This window comes from Malaya genurostris, chromosome 1 (assembly GCF_030247185.1).
Source record: "Malaya genurostris strain Urasoe2022 chromosome 1, Malgen_1.1, whole genome shotgun sequence".
Taxonomy (NCBI): domain Eukaryota; kingdom Metazoa; phylum Arthropoda; class Insecta; order Diptera; family Culicidae; genus Malaya; species Malaya genurostris.
Window position 1 is genome coordinate 145,469,727 of NC_080570.1, and position 23,706 is coordinate 145,493,432.

At 38.3% G+C, this 23,706-nt stretch overlaps 1 protein-coding gene and 2 long non-coding RNA genes across 4 annotated transcripts in view; 2 read left to right on the top strand and 1 right to left on the bottom strand.

Annotated features, from left to right (window-relative positions):
• Positions 1-226: 226 nt before the first annotated feature.
• The window catches only part of LOC131426084 (protein scalloped), a 346,602-nt gene continuing 323,122 nt past the window's right edge, over positions 227-23,706 (top strand). The window contains exon 1 of one of the 2 annotated variants that reach the window (XM_058588518.1): positions 227-2,068. In XM_058588518.1, the coding sequence (XP_058444501.1) occupies positions 2,032-2,068 (37 nt within the window). In that variant the 5' untranslated portion in view covers positions 227-2,031. The remainder of the gene's footprint in view (positions 2,069-23,706) is intronic. The other variant, XM_058588520.1, reaches the window with a different exon arrangement.
• On the top strand, positions 13,569-14,450 carry LOC131426088 (uncharacterized). The gene is made up of 3 exons (XR_009229056.1): positions 13,569-13,825; positions 13,891-14,210; positions 14,267-14,450. It is a non-coding gene; the product is annotated as an uncharacterized LOC131426088 (long non-coding RNA).
• On the bottom strand, positions 14,392-15,118 carry LOC131426087 (uncharacterized). Its single transcript, XR_009229055.1, has 3 exons — positions 14,938-15,118; positions 14,569-14,805; positions 14,392-14,463 (listed from the first exon to the last, which is right to left on the bottom strand). It is a non-coding gene; the product is annotated as an uncharacterized LOC131426087 (long non-coding RNA).

Consider the following 23,706-nt stretch of genomic DNA (forward strand, 5'->3'; position numbering starts at 1 on the left):
TGGTGGTGGTGTGGACAAGTTCGTATGACAACAAACCTTCGGCCGATGTGTGAACCGCCCGAAGCTACTCAAATAGTGACGACAGAAAAGCACACAAAGAGAGCGCGCTCTATCCGACGGCGGTGCGCGCGCGAGAGTAAGAGTGAGAATGAGCAGTGAGACGGAAGAGTTATTGCCGACATGCGGGTGCCCAGCAAGCACTGCAGGCGAGCGAGCGAGCAGCGTGTGTTTTGTAATAATTTAAATTTTGCCATTCTAGATCAAATTGTCGGGAACGGTACGCGCGCGCGGTTTCCCTTCTACTGTTGAATCGGAAAATTGGAACTGCTATTGAGCCGTGTGTTTTGTCGAGTGGAGTACAGTGTAACAACGAAACGAAATTAAAAAAAAACTAAAGGCACACATCACTCACGTTCGAGTCTTAGCGTCTTCCTGTTGCAGTTTTCGGTTGTTTTCCTCAGTAGCTTTGGTTGGTCCAAACGGCGACCACGAGTTTTGGCGTTATTGGGAGAGTAAAAAAAACCGAAACCGGCGGCGGCGTGTGAGTTAGATTCACGCGGTTCGTATGCGGAAGTTATTTTGATGATTGTTGCGATCTTTCTACTTACTACGGTGACGGCGGCTAAACGACGACGACGAGGCGTTTGTCGATTGACAATTTCAACGGCGACTGCGATTATGTCACTTCAGGAGCAAGGGAACGGGATGACAGTTTGCTAAAATTTCGTAAGGAAAAGCGGATGTTTTTGTTTTGCCGGTGCGAATTGGATATTTGAATAATTTTCCTACGAAGTCCACGATCCATGTGGTCGAGTGAATAGAAAAAAAAACACCTCTTGAGAGTGCGCGATTTGTGTGATGCTGTGTGAATTCAACAGTCACGGCTCGGTAGAATCGGAAAACGAAAAAAAATCTTGACTCTGGCCCCGGGATGAATACGAATGGTAAAAGGAAGAAGAGTCCATGTGAAAATAGATTTCCCGCGTGTGTGGTTGATTCTCGTGTGCGGATGGTCGCCGTCGGTTGCTCGGTTTTGCCGTCGGCCGCTGATGGATTGTTTGTTTTCCAATCTTGCCGCGGTTCAAGTTCGGTTTCGGACGATTGGTTTGGCTGCGTTGTGCCCTCGTTGTTCTGTGACCGCCTTTTATCCTTCATCCACTTTATCCGTGTGGCCGTTTTTGTTTGAAGTTTAATTTTAACGTTTAATGATAGGCGCGTTTGCTCGATGGATTAAGCCGTGACGCTAAGCGTTGTTTGCTCTGCCGGGTTGAACCTTTCAGAAGAAGAAGGTAGCAAAGGTAGACCAACAATTTTTCAAGAGATTTCATTATTTGTACGAACGGGCGGATTCTCCGGAGGTCCGGAACTAATGTGCAAAGGTGATTTTAAAAAAAAAACGTCGGAAAGTGTGCCAGAGCCTAGCCAAACGATAAGCCTTAATTGAAATTGGTTGTTTTGCAATCCGCGCCCGGTAAGATCAAGAAGTGAGTGTTTTTGCGTTGAAGAGAATTGAGTTCATGGAACGAAGAGGTGCGATAGTGATAAAGAAGTGATTCGCGTTTTCTTCGTACGCGAACCGTTTGTCGATTTTTCGTTCCAACACCCGCAAGCTATCGAAAAGCCGTCAAAATTGAAAAAGGAAACTATCCCTTTTTGAACCCCCTCGCTTATCCCACGGGCACTAGCGTCGGCGGCGGCGGCGGAAGTGGCGGCATCGGAACCGGTCAACTCGGATCGAACGTTGGCGGCGGTGTATCGGCAGTGGCCGCAGCAGTAGCGGCGGCAGCTGCATCTTCCAATACTTCCAGCTGTAGCACCAGTGGTCTAACACCTCCGGTTGCAGCACACCACCCCCACCACCACCCGCACCTTTCGATCCATCATCATCATCCTTCGTCTGCTGCGGCGGCTGCAGCAGCGGCAGCAGCAGTTCACCATCCCCATTTTCCGTCGCTGGCTGCGGCGGCAGCGGCCAGCACCGTCGGGAGTGATCATCACCATCATCATCACGCCTCCGGTCTACCGATCAGGATGGACTGCGACTACTCGAAGCTGTTTTATGCGAAACGTAAGTTGATTTTTCTACATATGTTGCGAAGCAAAACTGTGGTTCCGGAAATCATAGAATCAAAGCATTCATTTGCGGACATATTTACGAATTAATGATCGATATTTTGTACATTTTACTTATCCTACGAAGTTTGTCATTCTATGGGAAGTAAACAATTTTTCAAATATTACAATTATTACTTTTTATGTTTCACGTACAAGTAGCAATTCTCATTCGCAGACGTCTGCTAAATGATTGAAACCTCTGATCAACATAAATATTGTTACAAAATGGCAGAACTGCAACAACTTCGAATAAAATTAAGTCAATAACTGGGAAACATAAAGGCTCACGAGTAATTCAAGAAATTTGAACTTCATCAAACTTCACAGTCTCCCATTGAACTGTCTAATAAATTTTGGCAAGCCCTTTTTTGATATCGTTGAACTTCGAAAACTGAATATTGTACTTAAATTGAATTAAAAAAAAGGCGAGTAAGGAGTGTATCGAAAATACGTTGGGGAGGACGTGAGCGATGCGGACAGGTCGATTCAAGTGGAGAAATTCGGTCGAAAAGTACTGGTATGGCAAGCAATATGTTCCTGTGGTTTGAAGTCAACCATTTTTTACACTACCGGAACTATAAACGGAGAAATCTATCGATCTGAGTGTCTCCAGAAAAGATTGCTGCCTTTATATAAGAAGCACAGTACACCTCCACTGATATGGCCGGATTTAGCGTCGGCTCACTATGCCAAAACCACTCTCAATTGGCTTGCGGAAAAGGGTATAAGTTTCGTTGAGAAAAGATTCAATCCACAAAATTGCCCTTAGTTTCCACCCATCGAACGTTAATGGGCAATCGTGAAGAGGGTCTTCAAGAAGACTGGTGAGGCAGCTGGGAAGAGCTGAGTTCTGGAACTCAAATTTGAAGCGAGACTCTAGAGCTAAATTCTGAATCTGCATTCGGGAACTAACACTGAAGTGTAGAAATGAATTCTGGATTTGAATTGTTGAACTGATTAGTGAACCTGCATTCTGGAACTGAATTTTGGAATTGAATTTAACACCAGAATTCTGGTTTGACACTAAATTCTGAAGTACTGAACTCTGAACCTGGACCAGAATTCAATTTTAAATTCGGATCCAGAATTCAGTTCTGAGATCCATCATCAGAATCTAGAAAATAAAGTTAAGTCAGGGGCATTCAGGATGCTGACACGAATAGGAATATATCTTGAAGGGTTGATTGCCTGTGACATGTGGTTAAAATATACTGTCATGAATTTTGTTTGAGATCGAAGCTCGACTAGTCGTTCGAAATTTTCAATTACCATGGGATTCAGCACCTCACATCTTATTAGCAGGCGTGATTAAAGCTCCCAAAATCGAATTTTTAGTGGAAGAACACCCGCCAGAACTTCAAGACTCATTGTATGTGTCGAATGCATGCTGCCTAAGGCAATTCGCAAACAACGATACTGAATTCGCTCCAGTTTGATAATATGAGAGTTTGATGCAGGACAACATTGCAATGGGTCTATATGAGTTGTGATTGGAAGCTGGTTTACCCGGCTTTTGAATGGCGATAACTTTCACTTGCCTCCAGTCAGATGGAACAATGTTTTGCTCAAGAAACTTATTGAACAATTCCAACAAACGTCTTTTTGCGAGGTCGGACAGATTCTTCACCAAGTTGAATTTAATTCTGTCCAACCCAGGAGCGTTATTGTTACAAGACAAGAGTGCTATAGAAAATTCCATCATTGAAAAGGGGTTATTACTAAAACCATTATTTGAAGGAGATTCCCGAATAATGCTATGCGTAGGAACAGAATCTGGGCAAACTTTCCTAGCAAAGTCAAATATCCATCGGTTCGAGTACTCATCACTCTCATTGCCCACGTTACGATTCCTCATTCGTCTGGCCGTGTTCCAAAGAGTGCTCATTGAGGTTTCTCTTGACAAACCTTCGACAAAATGTCTCCAATAGTTACATTTTTTGGCTCAAAGTATGCTCTTGTACTTGGTTTCTAAAACCATAAATTTTTCAAAATTCTGAGGAGTTCCTCCTCCTTGTTCTGGAAACGTCTTGCAAGCATTTTGTTTTGCAAGTTTAGCCTCTGAGCACTCTTTGTCCCACCAGGGGTTGGGAGGCCTTCTGTTAGTCATTGGCCCAGGAAAGCGTTTAGTTTGGGATTGTTCTGCGGCCTCCAGAATCGAACAAACGAGGAAGTCATATTCTTCAAGTGGAGGGAGATCTTCCATTGAATTCAAAATACTAGAGATACTACTTTGGTATTTAATCCAGTCGATATTTTTTGTCAAATCATAAGGAATACTAACTGAAGTAAATCAGGCAATATTTTCCAGGTGCAATCTAGTCGAATTGATGTTGAGCAAAGAGATAGATCTAATGCACTTGGGCGTGCAGGAGGTCTTGGGTACGCGAAGAGTCTTGTTATCAACGATTCTTTTGCGAATCTAAATCTGGATCCCAGATGCGAAGACCCGCTGCGTTTCTTTTCCTTTCCGTGATCGCCGAATATTTCCTGCTTAGTTACAAAATAAAAACCAAAACTCGTAAAAACGTTGCTCTGACGTTTGAGTTTTACGATTGTACTCACTAAGCCAATCGTTTCCGATTTTCTGCACAGTGGCACCTGCAGTGTAGATCGTTAACCCTTTCAAGTCCGGGTTTGAAATAAAAATTTAAAAAGTACTAATCAGTTATAACGTACTTTTATTTGCTTCTTACTGAAAAATCACTTTACGAGATTTCTATTGCTGAGATCGGTAATTCTACTTCAGTGTTCGCCTATGTGCTGGAAGACTAGCTATTCCTTTCACCGTTCAAGGGTTAACCGATTGGCGCACTCGAAATTGCGTGTGAGTGTGGGTGGCATTAGCGAAATGCCAAACATAAATATTCACGTGTTGATTTTCCTGTATCGAATTAACAAACTGAAAAACCTTCAGTCAGCAAGTGACGCGCCAACGCTTGGCTTGGAGTCTGGATTGTTTAGGTTTTGACAGTATCGGATCAAGTTCTGTGTGAATACACAGTTTTTGTGTATTCTTAGCCACAAAACTTCAATTCCTTAGTGGTTTTCTGTTTAGTTTTTCTCGATGTATGTCAAATTCAATGTCGATCTTCTTTTCTTCGTCAGTTTCCTATCTCAAGAGGATGCTATTTCAATTGATCTAATTTATAAATAGGACATAAACATTGACAGTCATCCTTCAGTTGGATGTTGACATAGTGCTAGCAGTGTTGCCACAACATCAACAAATAATGATGTTTAGGTAAACAATATTTGTCCTCAATACGGCAACTATTCGGAAATTCATAACACAACTTCAATGTTTCTTTGTCCTTTTCGAAGCTTTGCAATCGACAAAACGAATGGTGGCGTGCGGCACGTTTCCTACTAATTGCGATGGACGTTCTAAGTTTTAGCAGCTTTCGACGGACCTTTTTTTTCGTGCTTCGTTTATAAATAAATAAATCAAAACGAATTAAGTCGACAGAGGCGCCAAACCAAACCGAAGGGCTCGGATCGCCGGTGCCTCATGGACACGAAAATAAAACAAATGAAAACTAGATTGCCGTGCAAGTGTGCGACAGAAAAGCCTACATAAGCTTTGTGGAACAGAAAAAATACAATTTTGTTCAATGGTTTGCTATGATTTAGTCGAAGGATTTTCCACACGAGAATCAGCTGGAATTTCTGGTGCTGCAACTAAGACAAGACCTGACAATCGGGGGCCTGATTTTGTTCCAATTTGATGTCCGAATGGACCAGTTTCTGATTGGGTGATATTAATGTACGATTCAGACGATCCGGCTTCTTCCGTCACCGTCACCGGAACGTCAGTAGAGTTACCATATTCTCAGATTTTTCGGTAAAACCACAGATATTTTTGCCTATTTTTCCACACAGATTCTGTGTCACAGAACACAGATTTTTTCAAAATTCACAGATTTCTACAGATTTTTATGGAAATTTCATAAAAATGACAGATTTTCAAAATGTTTTTCACAGATTTTTACAGATTATGATCGAAAATATACAACACAGATGGTACACAGATTTTTCAAGTTGAAACACAGATTTTAAAATGGCAGTCTCCGTCAAAATTAGTCAAATGAGTTTTCCCTTTGCGCATTCACAGGATCCAGCAGAGATCCGGAACGTCAACGTCCGTCAACGGCAAGCTCCGTCAACATTTCTCCGAAAGAATATTTGACGGACTGTGATTATCGCACACATGCCCGATTCATATGATTACGGTATTGAGCTGACATTTGTTATGTATGTATTCGGTGTTAAGATCCCACTCTTAAACTAAATATACCACATATAAGTAGTTAAACTTATCAGTAGATTTACAAAGTACGTTACGTTGTTGAGTGGAACTCATTGTTTTGTTTTTTTCTACTTTCTAGTTAATTTTAAAAGTTATTTATTCGATTAAAAGGTAGGAAAACAACAGATCGATTGGCTTCAAAAGCTCCCTGATTTTATATTAGTGAAATTGAATTGTGCGAAACTAAGTTCTCCAAATTCTGCGTGTAAGAAAATGACATGACGGACACGGATAGGAAACCGGATCGTGTGAATCAGAATGACGAAGACGGACGTTGGCGTTCCGATGACGGTGACGGAAGAAGCCGGACCGTCTGAATCGTACTTAATGTTGCTACCCGCACATTGTGAAAAGAAAAAAACTTTCGCAGAGAACGCGAGCAATGATGCCAAGTATAGAGAAAATCAGAAAACAAGTTTAATAAAATGTATAATTTTTATAATGTCTATCATCAAAGTAGCAATGAGAATTGGTGACATAAGTCAAACTGTAGGAATATTAATGAAACATGATGACCAGATTTTTTTTTAAAGTTACATTTTCCAAATGGGAAAAAAGTTTGATGTGATGAAATTTTCCGGTGGGGGTTTCAGAACATGATTATTAATTTCCATAGGCATGGAAATATGTATATAATTACATGACTTTTTTTTTTGAAAAAGTCATTTATTGAAAATTATTCATTTTATTATTGACTTAAATATGACGAATTTCGAACTAAATCATTTTCGCAGTTGACAGAATTATCTCAAATTTGAGTGAAACTTACTAGACATGTAGACTTCGTCCTAAAATGTCACATGGCATACTTTGTTTTTCCAAAATCGATCTAGACTGACATGTAAAAAAAGGGCTGAACCTTTTTCAGCATTTTTTCAAATAGTTGACGAAAAATGACAGAGCCTACGAAAAAGTATTATGCTAGCGATTTTCATAAAATCAGTCAAAATTTCCAATATAAAACTGACAAACCTCAATATCGAATTGATTTTGAAAATTTAAAATCAATTTACACGGACCATAATTAGAATGTTATAAATGGTCCTAAATATACAAAAAAATCAATTTACAAAAAACAAAAAAAAATTATTTCCAAAAAATAAAATTTACAGTGTCTTTTTATCGAAAACTAAATTAAACTGAAAGTCATTATGATCCAAGAATTTAATGAATCTCAATTTGAGAGGAAATTGCACAGAATACTGATTGCCTGATATTAAAAAAAGTATTTAGTTAAAAACACTTTTTTAAAACTGCCCGCCTTATAATACATCGACAGTTGGAAAGGAACATAATAACCTACCTTAGGATAAAGTTGAATTCGACAGTGGTTAATTTTTTGCTAATTGACTTTAAGTTTTGAAAAAACAAAATCAATGTAGGATTCGAATTGACATATTTCGCACCAAATCGTGTTCGGAGCCTTTGTCACAAAAAGCGACTTTGTTCATTTTATTTTTCCAAAATTTATCTAAACTATCTTTTGAAAAGGACTAGATATTTTTAACCAAATTTTGCCATTAATTACAGTAGAAAAATGACAAATTATGAAAAAAAAATTTGTGTTGTGCTGTTGATTTTCTTAAAACAAGTCTAATTTTCGAATAAAAATACTGAAAAAATTACTAATCAAAGCTTTGCACTGAAAAATGTTGATCTTAAAATTTTTTCGTTGAATTACAAAAAAAAAACGCCATGCTTTATTTTAATGAAATTCAAGCCTCAGAGAATTTGATAGCTCTACTCTAGCACTTTGGTGCGATTCAGTGCTAGAGTTAAAAGAAAATAAACACGCGCACTCATGATGCGTGCACACTTTATACAACAGTGGTGTATATATGTGAAAGAGAAGAGCTCTCGTTGAAGTTGTCAGTGCGAGGGGAGAAATTTTGCTTGCTCTTCGTCACACAGAGGAGATAGACATCTCTGCGCATAACATCGAAAATTCGCAATAAAAACCACACACCTTCTAAAACCCGCATAAACAAGGGTACTGCTTCGAAATTTGCATTAGAACGGCATTACTTTAAAAAATTGCACAAATTCTAAAATTCGTATTCGAAAAATTAATACGAAAAAAATAAAAAAAATAGTCATGAAAAAAAAAAATAAAAAAATGCATAACTTCTAAAATTCGTGCTGAAACAACTACACTTTACATAACTTTAAAAACACACAGTTCCGAAAACTCGCATTAAAACAACAGTACAACTCCAAGAAATCGCATTACAAAAAAACGCCTACTTTGAAAATTTGCATGAAAAATCGCATATAAAAACGACACAAAAAAGGAAATTCGCATTAGAAAATGACACTACTTCGAAAATTCACATTAAAACTATCGCATTACTTTTGTAATTCGCCTTAAAATATGATTCAAAAATTCGCTTGGAAAAATCACATTAAAAACCCACACAACTTCGAAAAATCGCAATAAAAAAACGCATAACTTTTGAAATTCACCTTAAAATACGCTTCAATTTGAAAATTCGCATATAAAAACAGCGCAACTTCGAAAAATCGCATAATTTTGATAATTCACATAAAAAAATCACATTACAAAAATCACACAGCTTCGAAAATTTGCGTTGAAAAAACGGCACAACTTCAAAAATTCGCCTCAAAAAACCGCATAATTTTGAAAATTCACATTAAAAATTACTTTTAAAAAGAGACACAAGTCCCAATTTAAAACCAGCATTCAAAACCCACACAACTTCGAATATTTGCATTTAAAAAACGCATTACTTCGGAAGTTCGCTTAAAAATTAAACTAAAAATCGCACACCGCATGAAAAAATCCCATATTAAAACGCTTCTAAAGAATAGAAAATTTTTGAAAATTCACATACATAATCACATATAAAAGCGGCACAAGTTCGAAAAACTGCGTTGAAAATACGGAACAACTTTACTTTAAAAAACTGCATTCCTCTGGAAATTAGCACAAATAATCGCAAATGAAAACGAAACGATTTCGAAGATTAGCATATAAAAAAAACGGCACAACTTCGAATATTCGCATTGAAAAACATTTAACTATGAAAATTCGCATTAAAAAATCGTATAGCTAGGGAAAAAAGTTTATTGCAAGATATCTAAAAAATTCATGAAACATTGAAATCTGGTGTTATATCGAAAAAAAAAAATTCGAAACAAATTTCGGACTTAGAAAAATTACTGATTAAATTATTAGTCTTGGAAAAGACTGTTATGTCGTTTTCGTTTGAGAAAACTGAAACTGACCCAGGGTAGTTTAATCAAACAAACACTTTTCCCGAAACTGTGTTGGTTTCGCACTTAGCAACGGGGATTTGAGCAAACCTGAACTTGAGCGACCACCCCTGGTTGCTACTTCGTTACTGATCGGGATTAGCTGAAATTGTACAGGAAGTTTCTAGATGATCAGACCTGGGACTGGTAAATCATCCTTCAATGTACATCTTCTGCTAATCCCAGAATTCAATGATCAGTACCGGCGCCGGCCAGGCCCGAACGTAGATCGTCTTAGGAATGGGAAGAGATGTTAGTCCAACACTTGTTGTTACTAGAGGTCGTATATACTACTACGCACTCCACAAGTGTCACGAGAGAAGGATATTTGTTAGTAAAAATTTCAGTATTGGTATTATTCGCGCGCGACTCAGTATGTTCCGGTTTCAAGATGCACCACTAAACTCACTAACTTTCCAAGTGAATGTTTCAACCAGATCCTATATTGAAGTCCCGGGAAGTCTTGATTCACAGCTTTTATTTGAGGAAACTGGAGAAAAATTTGCAATACTATCGCGTAGAGAATAAAAACTTCCCTATTTTTTATGAATGAAATTACGTGATACAAAATAAACGAGTGAATAGGATTTAAACAAAATAGTTGATACATTGCATCGACATATACTAAACAGTTGTTATAAAATCATTTTAAAACATCAAATGAAGGTCAACAGATTTCACGCGCGTCTTGATTCTTTATTGTTTCCGCTTTATTATTCTAATTATTTATTAAAATTATTAATTGGTTGATCTGGGCAGCCGGTTACCGAGAAAAATTATTGTTTGAAATATTAATATCAAGTGTTTTTTTAGTATGTATTCAATATGCCGATATATGTTATCTCTGTTATTAACTTTGTACTATCAACGGATTTGCGCAATAGTTGATTTTTATCATTCAATTTATAATCCTAAAAGAAGATCAATGACATGGAAAAAGAAAACATTCCAAATAAAACTTATCTCTGAAGCTAGACGGAAATTGATAAGTTGAATAAAGAGATAATTTAGTAAAATAGAGTAATCAGAAGTAAAACATTGAAAATATCTGATAACTGAAAGGAAAAAGAAACTCCTGCAATCGTCGCCTTTTCTGACATGGAAGCAGGAACCCAGTGGATCTATTCTTGATTCATTTTTTTCCGCCGGATTCCACACGGTATCTAGAGGCTGGTACTGTCCGGAGAGAGCTAATAGGTACTATCAATCTCCTAGTGCACTCCAGCCCCTTGTGTGTGAGGAATTTAACGGTTGTTCGACAAAGTGGTAACCAAGTAGCAGTGCTGTAAAACTGCATTCAATTCAATTGAAATCGAATGTGTGCACACATTGACGAGCACTCTACTGCAGTAAACTTCACATTCTAACAAAAGTCAAATAATTGATTGAAATTGATTGAAATGAAGTTTTACCGCACTGCAATTTCAAATTTCATTACTAATTTAAATTATATATACCGGAATCTAAATTCAAAGAAAAAAAAAACGAATTGACGAAATTTACGACATAGATATAGATTCAAACCGGGATACTGAATAAATATATATTATATATAAATATACAAGAAAAAGAAAATACTCATCCGTAAATTCGTTCATAATCTGAGAATACAGAAATTGAAAATGCGGCGCTAATGCTCTGCCCATACTCGCATATCAGTCCCATATCGATTTTCACCAATTTTGAGTTAGCTTGAGGAATGAAATCTATCCTCAATATTCTCTTAGAAATTGCAATAAAAGTTGAGGGTTTGTTCAGTAAAATGTGAAAAAAATATCAACTCATGTCTGTCCCATATGCAAAGTACTCGCATATCAGTCCCATTCAGTGCAAATTTCAATAATTTCATTTGTTGCAATATTCGAATAGTAAAGGTGTATTACCGATATTTCAAGTAATAATACCATGATTTAGCATTAGGTAGAACAATAAATCAAAAAAATCGGAAATAAAATTTTAATCGTTTTTTTCTCGACATGCCGATTTTCCATATGGGACTGATATGCAAGTATGGGCTGTGCTCCTCCTTGATAGTTTGAGGGATTACTCCGTAGACTCTTGTATTTTTGACTTATTTTGATTGTTCATTTTCAATCTTGACCAATTTAATTTCTCTATTTTATTTCACTTTCACTTTCTACAAACTTCATACCGCTTTTATTCCATAAAAATGACTTAATTTTCCAAATTTCGGGAACAAAATCTGACGGGAGCGAAATGTTTTGCTTCCGATTTTTTGGCGCCGCCTACTCTTCTCTTAGCAACGGGGATTTGAGCAAACCTGATATAAAAAGCAGACTCGAAACTGACTCGATTTTCAGTTCAACAATGTTGAAACTACCCAGTAAATTCGAACATCGGACGCATCGTGCAAGAAAGCTTTTTAATGCGTTTCGAGCTTGCATAGTGTATCGGTAGAACAAAAGAGTGAAGATATACCAAAGCAGAGAGCGGATGTCTGATTAATCAGGTGATGAGATATATCGGGGTTGGATTTCCAACCTCGAACATAGGGTCAGAGTTTTTCTGGCCCTAAGAGGCGAATGACCTAAAGGTTAAAGCTTCTATGATCGAAACAAAAGAATGTTTAACACTCTTTCACACCCTATCGGGAAGATGTCGGCTCGAAAATGCCTTGTTTGATATTCCTTCGCTCTGTTTCTCTAGCGATGCATAATGTAAACATAAAGCTTTTTTTTATGTCGACGCGGTTGATGCAAATGGTGCAGAATTGTCCGATGACGGGCCGATCGAAGCGCTACAATCGGCCCTATATCGTGCTCAATCGGTCCGATAATCGGCCCGATGATCGGGCCGATGCGGGTCGACAACATCCACCGGGTAGGTTCAAAACTAGCTTCGAACGATCGGTTTTGACAGCATTTAGGGTGGAAACTAGGTTAGGTTTGGCATCAAGCGGAAACGACATTAGTGATTCAGGTAGCCTGGGAAAAGACTGAAGCCTTGAATCGATGCAACTCTAGGTAGCCAGAAAATTTTCCCAGGAACCAAGAGCTATTCGCACGCGGTGCAAACGACTGTTCACCACCGACTGAGAGCATAATTTTAATATTAAAATATGAACCACAACAAGCACATGAAATTATAATTTTCACTAGTTGATTAATTTTGAGTCTCTAAAAAATTGTTTAAAGATGCCAGATGCCAGAATATTCGCGTTAATCATCTGCAAAATGACTCTAAATTGTTGGTCTACACAGAAAGAAATAATGAAATTTACACGAGATGTAAATCAATAGTACTATTAAATAGACATCAGTTGAAACGAAAATCTGATTTAAAACCATGATTGATGTAAAATTACATTAAAATTCATTTAGTTTTTCATTGAACAAGACTGTATATTTACAAATCGCTTTGTTTTGTTATGTAAATTTCCATTCAATTGTCTGCTCCAAATATGTGCATGAAAATAAATGTAAATTCACAAAATATTTTCATCTGTGTGTACAGTGTATCTGCAGTTGTTTTCCTCACAACCCACCCGAGGATCAGGTCTACGGATGGTTATTCGCGACTACGAAGTTGAGTTTGACAGCTTATGTGTGTGACGTGGAGGTAAACAAGAAAAGATAAAAAAGTAATAAATTTTCAAACACAGATGAAAATATTTTGTGAATTTACATTTATTTTCATGCACATATTTGGAGCAGACAATTGAAAGGAAATTTACATAACAAAACAAAGCGATTTGTAAATATACAGTCTTGTTCAATGAAAAAGTAAATGCATTTCAATGTAATTTTACATCAATCATGGTTTTAAATAAGATTTTCGTTTCAACTGATGTCTGTTTAATAGTACTATTGGTTTACATGTCGTGTAAGTTTCATCTTTTCTTTCTGTGAACGTACCGTTTTATGCTATTTTCGCTACTCAGTTGGAAATGGTAAATTGAAATGTTTTTAAAAATTTTTGACGATACTAATTTAGTTGATAAATATAAAATGAATACAATAAGTGATGTTTATTTTCCCGAGTAAAAAACAGCTGTTGGTATCTGGAAAAAAAGTAAACAACATTTCAAAACAGCAAATATGAATTAAAATCTATTCATATGTTTAAAATTGTTTCAATGTGCTTTAGAACTGGATGTTTTCTACTCATGGTGTAAGTTTTTCATCAAAGTGTTTACTTTAAATGAGATAACAATCTATTTTTCGAATAATCATTAGGAGCCATTATCAAGTTATACGTATGGTGTGTTGGTGAACTTGCCGGATGTTTTCAGCTTCGCTGCTGGAATTAGCAATTTGGTAGTCAAACGTCAACGGGTATTCCAGGCTGGTTACCTCCTGATAGTTGCATTAGATGAGGTATAGAATGGCGGATTTGGTGCATTTTCCCCTTGTTTATGTCATCCTCTTTAAGTGCCGAACCGCGCACAATGAAAATCGCTGCAAAAACTACTTCGGATATATATCAGGCCACAAGATTGAGAGATCTGTTTCGGAAGAGTTGGAAAACTCTCAAATTTGGAACCATTTCGTGGGAGGTAATTGCAAACTCAGTACGATTTTTTATTTTTTTGACTCGATTTTACATTTTCAGTTTTCTCAGGTACATGAGGTAATGCCGAAAGTTGAAGAATTGCTGATGCTGGGAGAAAAAAATTAGTAAAAAATAAAAACTATATCAGGAAATAAAATGTTCTAAAATATTTTATTACATAATATATTTGACATATCAACAATTTCTCAAGCGATAATCATGAGCAAACGGTCAGGAATCTTGAGTCCACTTTAAAACTGAAAAAAAAAATTCTTAATCATTGATACGTACGTTTCATACTTGTAAATAGACAGCGAGTAACGCATGTCTGAGATTGATTCTAAATCATTTTTTACACTTACTTGATGGAAAATATAATATATTGAAGGTGTAGTGAAATAGAAACTACACACACGCACAGTATTCGTTGGCTCAATTTTGAACATAGTGTCTTGACATTTTCGGGATGGAATGAAATGATATTCCTGGCGGACACTTGTGTTTGTATTCTTCCTTTCGTTAATGCCCTCTTCAGCATCAGAAACATTGTCAAAAATCGTTTTTGCGTAATCATCAAAACTGCTTTTCAGATCCATGTTCTACGATATTCAGAGAAAAAATAATTTTACTTAAGTCTCGATAAACTTTTTTTGTAATGTTACGTACTAGCTTGTCATATAAACATACCGTAACATAATGATTTTTTCACAAAACATCATGTGTGCTCTTACCTATGCGTGTTACCAGCGCCGGAATAGAAGTTTCATTATCGTTTTTTCTAACACAAAACCAACTTCAAAACACAACCAAACAAGTTGAAAAGTCTAGGTAAGAGCCGTTATCGGTTTTTTATATTTTTACATGCACAAAATCACTTTAAAAAACAGAGAAATAATGCATTTATTTAAGTGAAAAAGTTCTATATTTTGTTTACATTCTCTTCACACAGACTAAACTTTGATAGATGGCAGCACCGCTCCTTCTATGTCGCGAATTCTACAGTGCAAACCTAGTTTTTGTTTACATAAACTAGCCTACTGAGTGAGTAGTTTCTTTGTTATCAACTGCAGCATTCTGCATCGCACGTGTCTCTCGGCGCAAATCGTTCACCATCCGGTAGTTCGCACTTGACCTTGACGAACAACACTTCACCCGGGCCGACACACCGCAGACCGCAGTCTCGAATCTGCTCCGAACTGTTTCGGTGCGTTGGTGATCGTTTAGATCCAGTAGCACGTCATCGCGTCATTGCTTCCCGTTTGCCAATAGACTACTTCCCAGTTCAGTTTGAAGTCTGTGCATCCACCACCGTCGACGATCCAAGCAACCCGTGACGGAGAAGGGATGAAGTCCAAGGGAGCGCCGGGAGCGAGCGAATAAATTAAATTGAATTAGATTGCTTGCTCCGCAGTACTTCCTCGAAGATCCCGTTCGCCCTTGCTTTCAGTTGTAGAAGTAGTAGTAGTAGTAGTAGTAGTAGTTGGTAAACTCTTTTCCCACTAGCCATCGGTCAGAGGGCTTGGATAGACGGCGCCCAGGATTGAGCTGGTTGAAGGTGGTCGGGGTGAGGTTGATTTATGGAACTTTTCATCTGCTTATGTTTTTTTTTCTTCTCACTGGCCAGCACACGAGTAAACGAAACTGATTTTCTACTGTCCGACTAAATCGACGTCAGCAGCTGGGAAAGTGCTTTCGTGTAGCAGTCATTAATGCCGTGCTTCCTGTGTGCACGAGTTGCCAATCTTCCAGTGTTCGGAATTTTCACGATTCATTCGTAATCTTCGTCGAATTTGGATGATTCGCACAGCAGTTATGGTTTCCTGAATTGGCGTTTTATTGATGTTCCTATCCAGAGGGATCTTGTACAAATATCGAAACCTGACACTTCGTTAACTAATTGCTGACGCTGTATTCGCTCTAGTTCCCTAATTGACGATAACATATTACCCTAACCTTAAAGTATAAGTATTTACATCCAAAAAACACACCGACAAGTGATTGATTCAACCTCCTCCATCCAATTCGGAACCGGTGCCAGAACCAAAAAAGAAAAACGGGCGGTGTGAATAATTCGCATCGGGAGCCAGAAATTGCAAGCACTAGTTAATAATCCACTTGCCGGGCATAAACAAACCCTGACCCGATGGCAAACAAACCCAGTAGGGTAGCTGGCGGGGTTCTGCTGCTGTGTGTGTGTACCTGAGGTACCATCCCCAAAACAGAAGGGAGCTGCTGGCGCAGTAAATCCGTTGGCGGGCAATAAATACGTTTTCCGAAAAAGTGAACTCATTTAACTGCGCGCGATTTCTCGTGGCAAACACACATCGGGAAGACCCATCGCGAAATTTAAGATGCTGCTAGTGTTGCCAAACCAAGCATTTTCGATTTGGATTTAATGTTTCATTATGACATAGTTTTAGTCAGAAGACATGGGAATGCTCTGGCGTTCCAAGCATCAGAGTTATAGAATCTTCGTTCGAATAGTAGTTTGTAGCCACAGTAACTCTACAACTTAGAGTAGATGTTGAAAGCAAACACGATTACAGAAGAAATTACTGGAAACCCAACCCCAACCCAACAACAAACATTTTAATTTCGCCACCTGCTTTCGTTTGGGTCAAATTAGGTCAAACCTGTCATTTTTGGTCATTTTGGTCGATCAAAAACAACAACATGTTGATGATTCAGAGCAGGATTTGCCGAAGTTTTCAAGTAATGAATCAGATTTATCGCGTCGATATGAGACGATGGATGAAACATGGATTCATCACCCTCATTCCGAAATCAAAACGATCATCATCTGAGCCGGTGAACCACGGCCGAAACTTCCGGTCAGCTGGCAAAGTTAGGGTCTCAGTAACTATCTATACAAAAGAATACAATCGATAGTGAATACTACATAGCAAATAATGTTGTTTACATCCAGTTTTATAAAGAGTTGGATGCAATTCAATTCGCAAAAGACATTAACAATGTGCACTATGTGGAGCACGAAAACATTAAGTACAATATTCCAGTATATATGGATGATAGTGCTATAGAAGTGCGTGTGCATGATCTTCCCTCAAGCGTCACCGATTCATATACTCGCAAAACTATGTCCCAATACGGAGAGATTCTCTCTATCGAAAAAGAAAAGTGGAAGAATTTTTTCCCCGGTATTCTAAATGGCGTACGTTTATTACGCATACACTTGAAGAAGCCTATACCTTCTTATGTGATTTTCGGTCAAGATACAAGAATTCCGTGCAAATCACTTGTTACCTATGACAATCAGATGGCCACATCGGTATAAACTGGACAAGGAGACAACTACACCAAAGGACAACGGTGCTTCCTTCACACCAACCCAAAGCAACCCCAGTACACCTGTGACAGTCACCAACAACAGTGAAGCATCCGCTTCAACGAAACCATCGAACGTATCCCCTATTGAATAAAGTACACCAGCTGCAGTTAACAACTTACCCTCCAATCAACCAGCAACTGCAAACAATGTACAACAAGGCTCATCTCCAGCAACTAGCAATAAAACCAACAACAATACCATCGATGCGGCAATGGATGACGAGACGAACCACGAACGAAGTGCCCCTCAATCCTCGCAGGAGGGAAATGGAAGCTCCTCTCCCCCTAGAAAAAGGGTGACAACGAGATCCAACTAAAAAAAAATTATTTAAAAAATCGGTTCAATCGGTCACATAAAGTTTGTACGCAAATAGGCCTGAATAAAAAATATCATTTAAATTAAAAAAATACTACATAGCCTACGTTTGAATGCAAAATTCAAGGAAAAACGACCTCATATGTCGAAGAAAAAAAATTACAGGTTTTGTTTGCAAGACATAATCTCGTGCATAATTCCATTAAAAATGAAACAATTTTAAGGTTCATATAATAAATAAACGATAAAAAAAATGATAACTTATTCTTGTATAGATTGTTTGCGGAAGAGAAAATTCACAATGAATTTTTTCCAAAATAATTGATTCTATTTTGATCATTTTCCAAACACTTGTATGTCAAGGTATTTGATAAATATCACTTAAACTAGAAGTCATCGTATTTGTGTTTAAAATTATTTGAAAGATCAATTCTAGATACGAACTATCACATGGAGTGAAAAGTCCCGGGTCTCTCACAGAAAACACGTGAATAGTTTCGAGCCGTGCACATTTTTGTTGAGAACAAGCCTCTAGATGGCCCAATAGTGTTCGAATAATAGGTGATCGTGTCCGACGAGTTCTAGTGTATATCAAGCCATGGAAAAAGACGCACCAGCGCATTCATGCATTGTGGAATTGAATGATTTTGCGGTACGGACTGGACAACCATCCACCGAATTCTTCAGACCTAGCCCCCAGTGACTAATATCTATGAGATTCCAGTGTGGATCACGTCGTCGTCAGCAAATTAATCCATTTTTAAGCGTGCAATATTGAAGTAATGCTTTCAAATGAAGTTAAGGCTGTTAGCTTTCGATTCTTTACTTGTTTGAGCGGCTGAAATTCTGCGTTTTCAAAATGTCGCGTATTGAAAAGGCAGTGGAAATTAAAGTTCTGGACACATGGCTAAGTAGGAAGGGTATTACTATGCGAAAATTGGCGAAGCGGTTTGGAATTCATCATGCCAGTGTTTAAAACATAATTAATAAGTTTGGGGAACATTATTCTTAGAATGAGCTATCAGGAAGAGGCACAAAACCCGAAACTGAACCAGAAAGTTGTATCTCTAATCATGAAGTACAAATCAATGTCAATACGTGATTTGGCCAAAATAGCAGGAACGAGTATCGGAATGGTCCAGCGTATCAAGAGGCGAAATCACCTAAAGACCTACAAGAAGCAGAAAATCTCGAAACAAAGTGTAGAACAGAAGAAGCGAGCAGCAACAAGGGCCCGGAAATTGTATTCGCGTCTTTTGCATGGTCCGGATGCATGCGTTTTGATGGACGATGTGACTTATGTAAAAGAGGACTCAAAAACCCTTCCAAGTCCACAATACTTTACTGTCGTCGTTGGGGAGGATGTGAGCGATGCGGACAGGTCGATTCAAGTGGAGAAATTCGGTCGAAAGGTACTGGTATGGCAAGCAATATGTTCCTGTGGTTTGAAGTTAACCATGTCTTACACTACCGGAACTATAAATGCAGAAATCTATCGATCTGAGTGTTTCGAGAAGAGATTGCTACCTTTATATAAGAAGCATAATACATTTCCACTGTTTTGGCTGGAATTGGCGTCGGCTCACTGTGCCAAAACCACTCTCAATTGGCTTGCGGAAAAGGGTATACATTTCGTTGAGAAAAATATCAATCCACCAAATTGACCTCAGCTTCGACCCATCGAACGTTACTGGGCAATCGTGAAGAGGGTCTTCAAGAAGACTGGTAAGGCAGCTGGGAACATGCAGGAGTTCAAAAAAATTTGGGCTCAAGCGTCCAAAAAATGCGTCCGGAACTTGATGAAGAGCATTCGATCAAAAGTTCGAAAACTCGTGAAGGAATAACTTAAATTTCATCCGGTTTTCTTTATGCTCAAGTTTAACCTCGTACAATTGTTTGAATAAAATATCGTTTTTCATCATAATTTGAAAGAAAAATTTGTGGATAGCTTATTTTCGATACACTTCTTAAATGTGATACAAGAACTTCAATTGGCCTGCTAGTTACCGGAGAAACAAAACCAACAGCTAATTGGTATTAAATACACTCAAGCGAACACGGTGGGCAGCAGAAGGAAAATGGCATCCACACACCGAAATCAATGCAAAAGTGACCATCGCGCGAGCCAATGAATGTAACTTTTAGTTTAATCACAGTCAAACTACTCGCCCCGTTCACATTCAAGCGTTTACTGTGCTAAGTATGTGTCGGCGCATATAATTACAGATTCCTTTTTGTGCGATAGTTCGTTCTGTCAAGGATGATATCATTATGGCAAGCTGTGATTGGCTCGTGAAAACATAGGTCAATTGAAAACGATTTTCCAATGGTAACATACTATTAAAATACTTCAACGACGTTACCTCATATGTTTGAGTTTAATGTTTCCGAATCGATTAGTAGTTAAACTTTTGTAAATCCATCGACAAATGACTGCGATAGAAGCGTTCAAATAGTCACGAGGCTAATTTTGCTTTTTTTTATTGACACTCGGCCCCATATATTTAAGAGTAAGACATAATTAATGCAAAAAAAATTGCAGAAGATTTTTAATGTGTCAAAAACGCCAGGAATACGTTTTAAATTTGTTTGACATTCTAGCTTCTAAATGTTTTCATTGACATTCGGCAACACTGCAGTTTTGATTTTCATTCTGATCATCAAGCAAAGCAAAGCGAAGGATGGGCGAATGAGGAACATGAAATCGGCGTTCAAAAATAGATATTTTTGCGGGTGCGGATTAAGCACCGGTCCTCAAGCGACTCAGTCGTCTACTGGGAAAATGCGGTTTCGAGTCGGACGAAGGGAAAACCACGTAAGATGCGGAATGTCATGCCTCCAGTTGATTTAATAGTGATGTAGCTCACGAAAACTTTCCAACATTCATCGGTTCCCTAGTACAGGACCTGATAACTGGTTTCTTTCTTTTAAGATGAAATGCATCTTCTTATGTTGTGAATGTGACACGATGGCCGTAAAAAATGGAGTTACGAATTATCAAGATAGAAAGACTACTCTCCCAAATCCTTTGCCGTCGTCTATCACCAACAGCTAAGGAATTCGTAGGGCCGTACCAAGCGGGATTTACTGGGGCAAGCCAAGACATGATACAGTTATTCTCCTGCATGACAACGCTCGGCCCTCCAGTCGCAAAAGCCGTGATACAATATTTGGAAAGCGGGCCGTATTCTCCTGACATTGCTCCTTCTGATTACTGGTTGCTCCGACGGATCACCTCAAAAGACGAGACATTTTCTCGAGATGGAACACGAAAATTATCTGAGAGGTGGGAAAAACTGTAACTAGCGATCTTAAAATCGTTTCATTTTTAAATAAACGTATTTTTGATCCCAAGAAAACGGACCGAATTAATTTGTACTTTCAATGATATGGCTTCTCCATGTTCTATCCGAAGCATCCTTCTCGTCATCTTCGCCCTGTTGAATAAATACCAACTGCTTGTTTACGTGTCGGCTGCAGTGTTGCCATATTTACAGATTGTTTGATAAATTTTTATGATGAGAAAAAAATCTTTTAATTTAAAATCTTAGGCTCGATCTTTGATTTGAAATAAACGTGAAAAATGTTTTGAGGAATGCGTTTTTGTTTATTAAATATTAACGTAAAAAATTATTAATTGAGCATACTTCTGCTGTTGAGTTTTTGTTTTTGCGTTGTTTTTTATCTTCTCCTGTCTTCAAACGAAGAACTACAAATCGCTAGCTTAAAGAATGTTTAAATTGCAAATTCGATTTTCAAAGGAAGATTTATTTTTCGCACAAGTCTCAGGTTTAGGAGATAGTAATGAATTGTTGCCAACTTTTTCCACCTCAACGTATTTTTCGCCATATGGCTCTTTTATCGATGGACCATTAGTAAAACCCAGACGCGTATACAAGGGAGAAGGGGGGCTTAGGGGTTCAAACATCTCCCGAAACTTAAAAAATAATTATGTCATGAAAACTCTTCTCTATAAATATGGCCATGCATAGTTTGTTTTTTTCAAAAAAAAATTAGGAGTTTCAGTCGAAAATGAGTTCTACCAAAAAGTTATAAACTAGTGATTTCACAAAATCAGTCAAATTGTTCAATAAAAATACTGAAAAAAAATTCTCATCGAGTCCTACACTGAAAAATATTGATTTAAAAAATTTGAGACCGATTAACAAACAAAACCATTATTGATTTTAATAAAATATTGAGGTGTTTGCTCACCATCACGCGCCAGTAATCACTTGGGTGCATTTAGGCGAGAGGACGTGAGAGCGATTCATGCGAAGAGAATGTGGTTTTTTTCGCACCATCTTCTTTCAACATAAGCACACACTCAAAGTCTGTCTAATGGACACTAAGAAGAAGTGCACTTTTCTTTTTGTGTGGAGCCCACCGAATACATCCGCAGTGTAGGAATGAAACTTACACACTGGTTATGCGTTTTTCTTATGGTGATAATTCATGCGAATTTTACGTTTGTTTTTTAATGTAAATTTACAGTTATGCGGTTTTTAATGCGAATTTTAGAAGTTAAGCGGTTTTTTAATGCGAATTTTCGAAGTTGTGCGGGTTTTCAAATGCGAATTCTCAAGAAAAATGTGGTTTTAAAGCGGATGTTCGATGTTGTGCTGTTTTCAATGTAAATTTTCGAAGTAAACCCGTTTTTTTTTGCAAAATGCGATAAGGATTTGTAATCGAGTTTCACGTAGGTTTCGTCGTCCATGATTATGCAGTTCAAATTTCCAACAAGAATCGAGTTGTACAGCTTTCGAACCCTCGGCCTGATCGATGCTTCTTGTTTCGGGCTACGTTTTGGTTGTTTCTGCTTCTTATAGGTTCGAAGATTCAAACGTTCTTTAGCACGAAGAACATTTGACTTCGAAGTGCACACTTTTTTGGCCACATCCCGAACTGAAACCTCCTTCTTTTGCTCGAACGCCTTCAGTATACGTTTATCCAACTCAGGGTTAGCAGGACCTTTTTTTCGACCCGTTTTCGGCTTATCTTCAAAGGTGTTATCCTCACCGAACTTCCTGATTGCATTTCGCACGGCTTTTTCACTTACTCCTTCCACTTTTGCTATCTTTCTCAGTGACAGCCCGCGTTCTGTGCACCATTTGTACACAATTTTTCGACGTTGTTCTGCTGACAGTCCACGCATTTCGAAACAAACTAATGAAAACGAATAAACAAGTGGTTAGAGAAGAGTGTAAACAACAGGACGCAGCCATAAAACTTGACAGATTCTGAACCATTGCGAAACGGCAGCGGTTTTTGGTTGCGTCCATACTTTCTGGGACAGTCTTTATTCAAATTAAATTATATTTCTATTGAAGACCTTCCACCCTGCACTCTAGTTAACATTATCGACTGGATGAAAACTTACCGCACCTCTCATCCATTTCCCCCCATTGTTGGTACACGGAAATTGGGCACCGTCTTTTCCATACTTCCAATGCCATGTGCTATCGCACAATCGAAGTGAACTTGCTGGAAATTATTTCCATCGCAGAAATATTTGACATTCCATTGCGTTCGATTCGGAGTGCTTTCTCCGAGGCCACCTGTCCCGCTTGTCCCTCCTCCCCAGAACGGTGCCTTTCCTCCTCGTCGTCGTCGTCGCCATCGTCGCCATTTTCCAACCACGACATCACGCCATCGGATCTACCGGATGACTGCGGAATCGGATGACGGCGGAAGGCACTCGGGAGCGGGTGTTTGATTTGATTTCTCTATTTAGGAACTCGACGGGGTGCATTTTTCTGTCACCGGAGGGAAGCTTTAGAAAGAAACCTGACGCCGCCGCCGAGGACGACAGATCAAATCAAGTGTTGGAAGATTT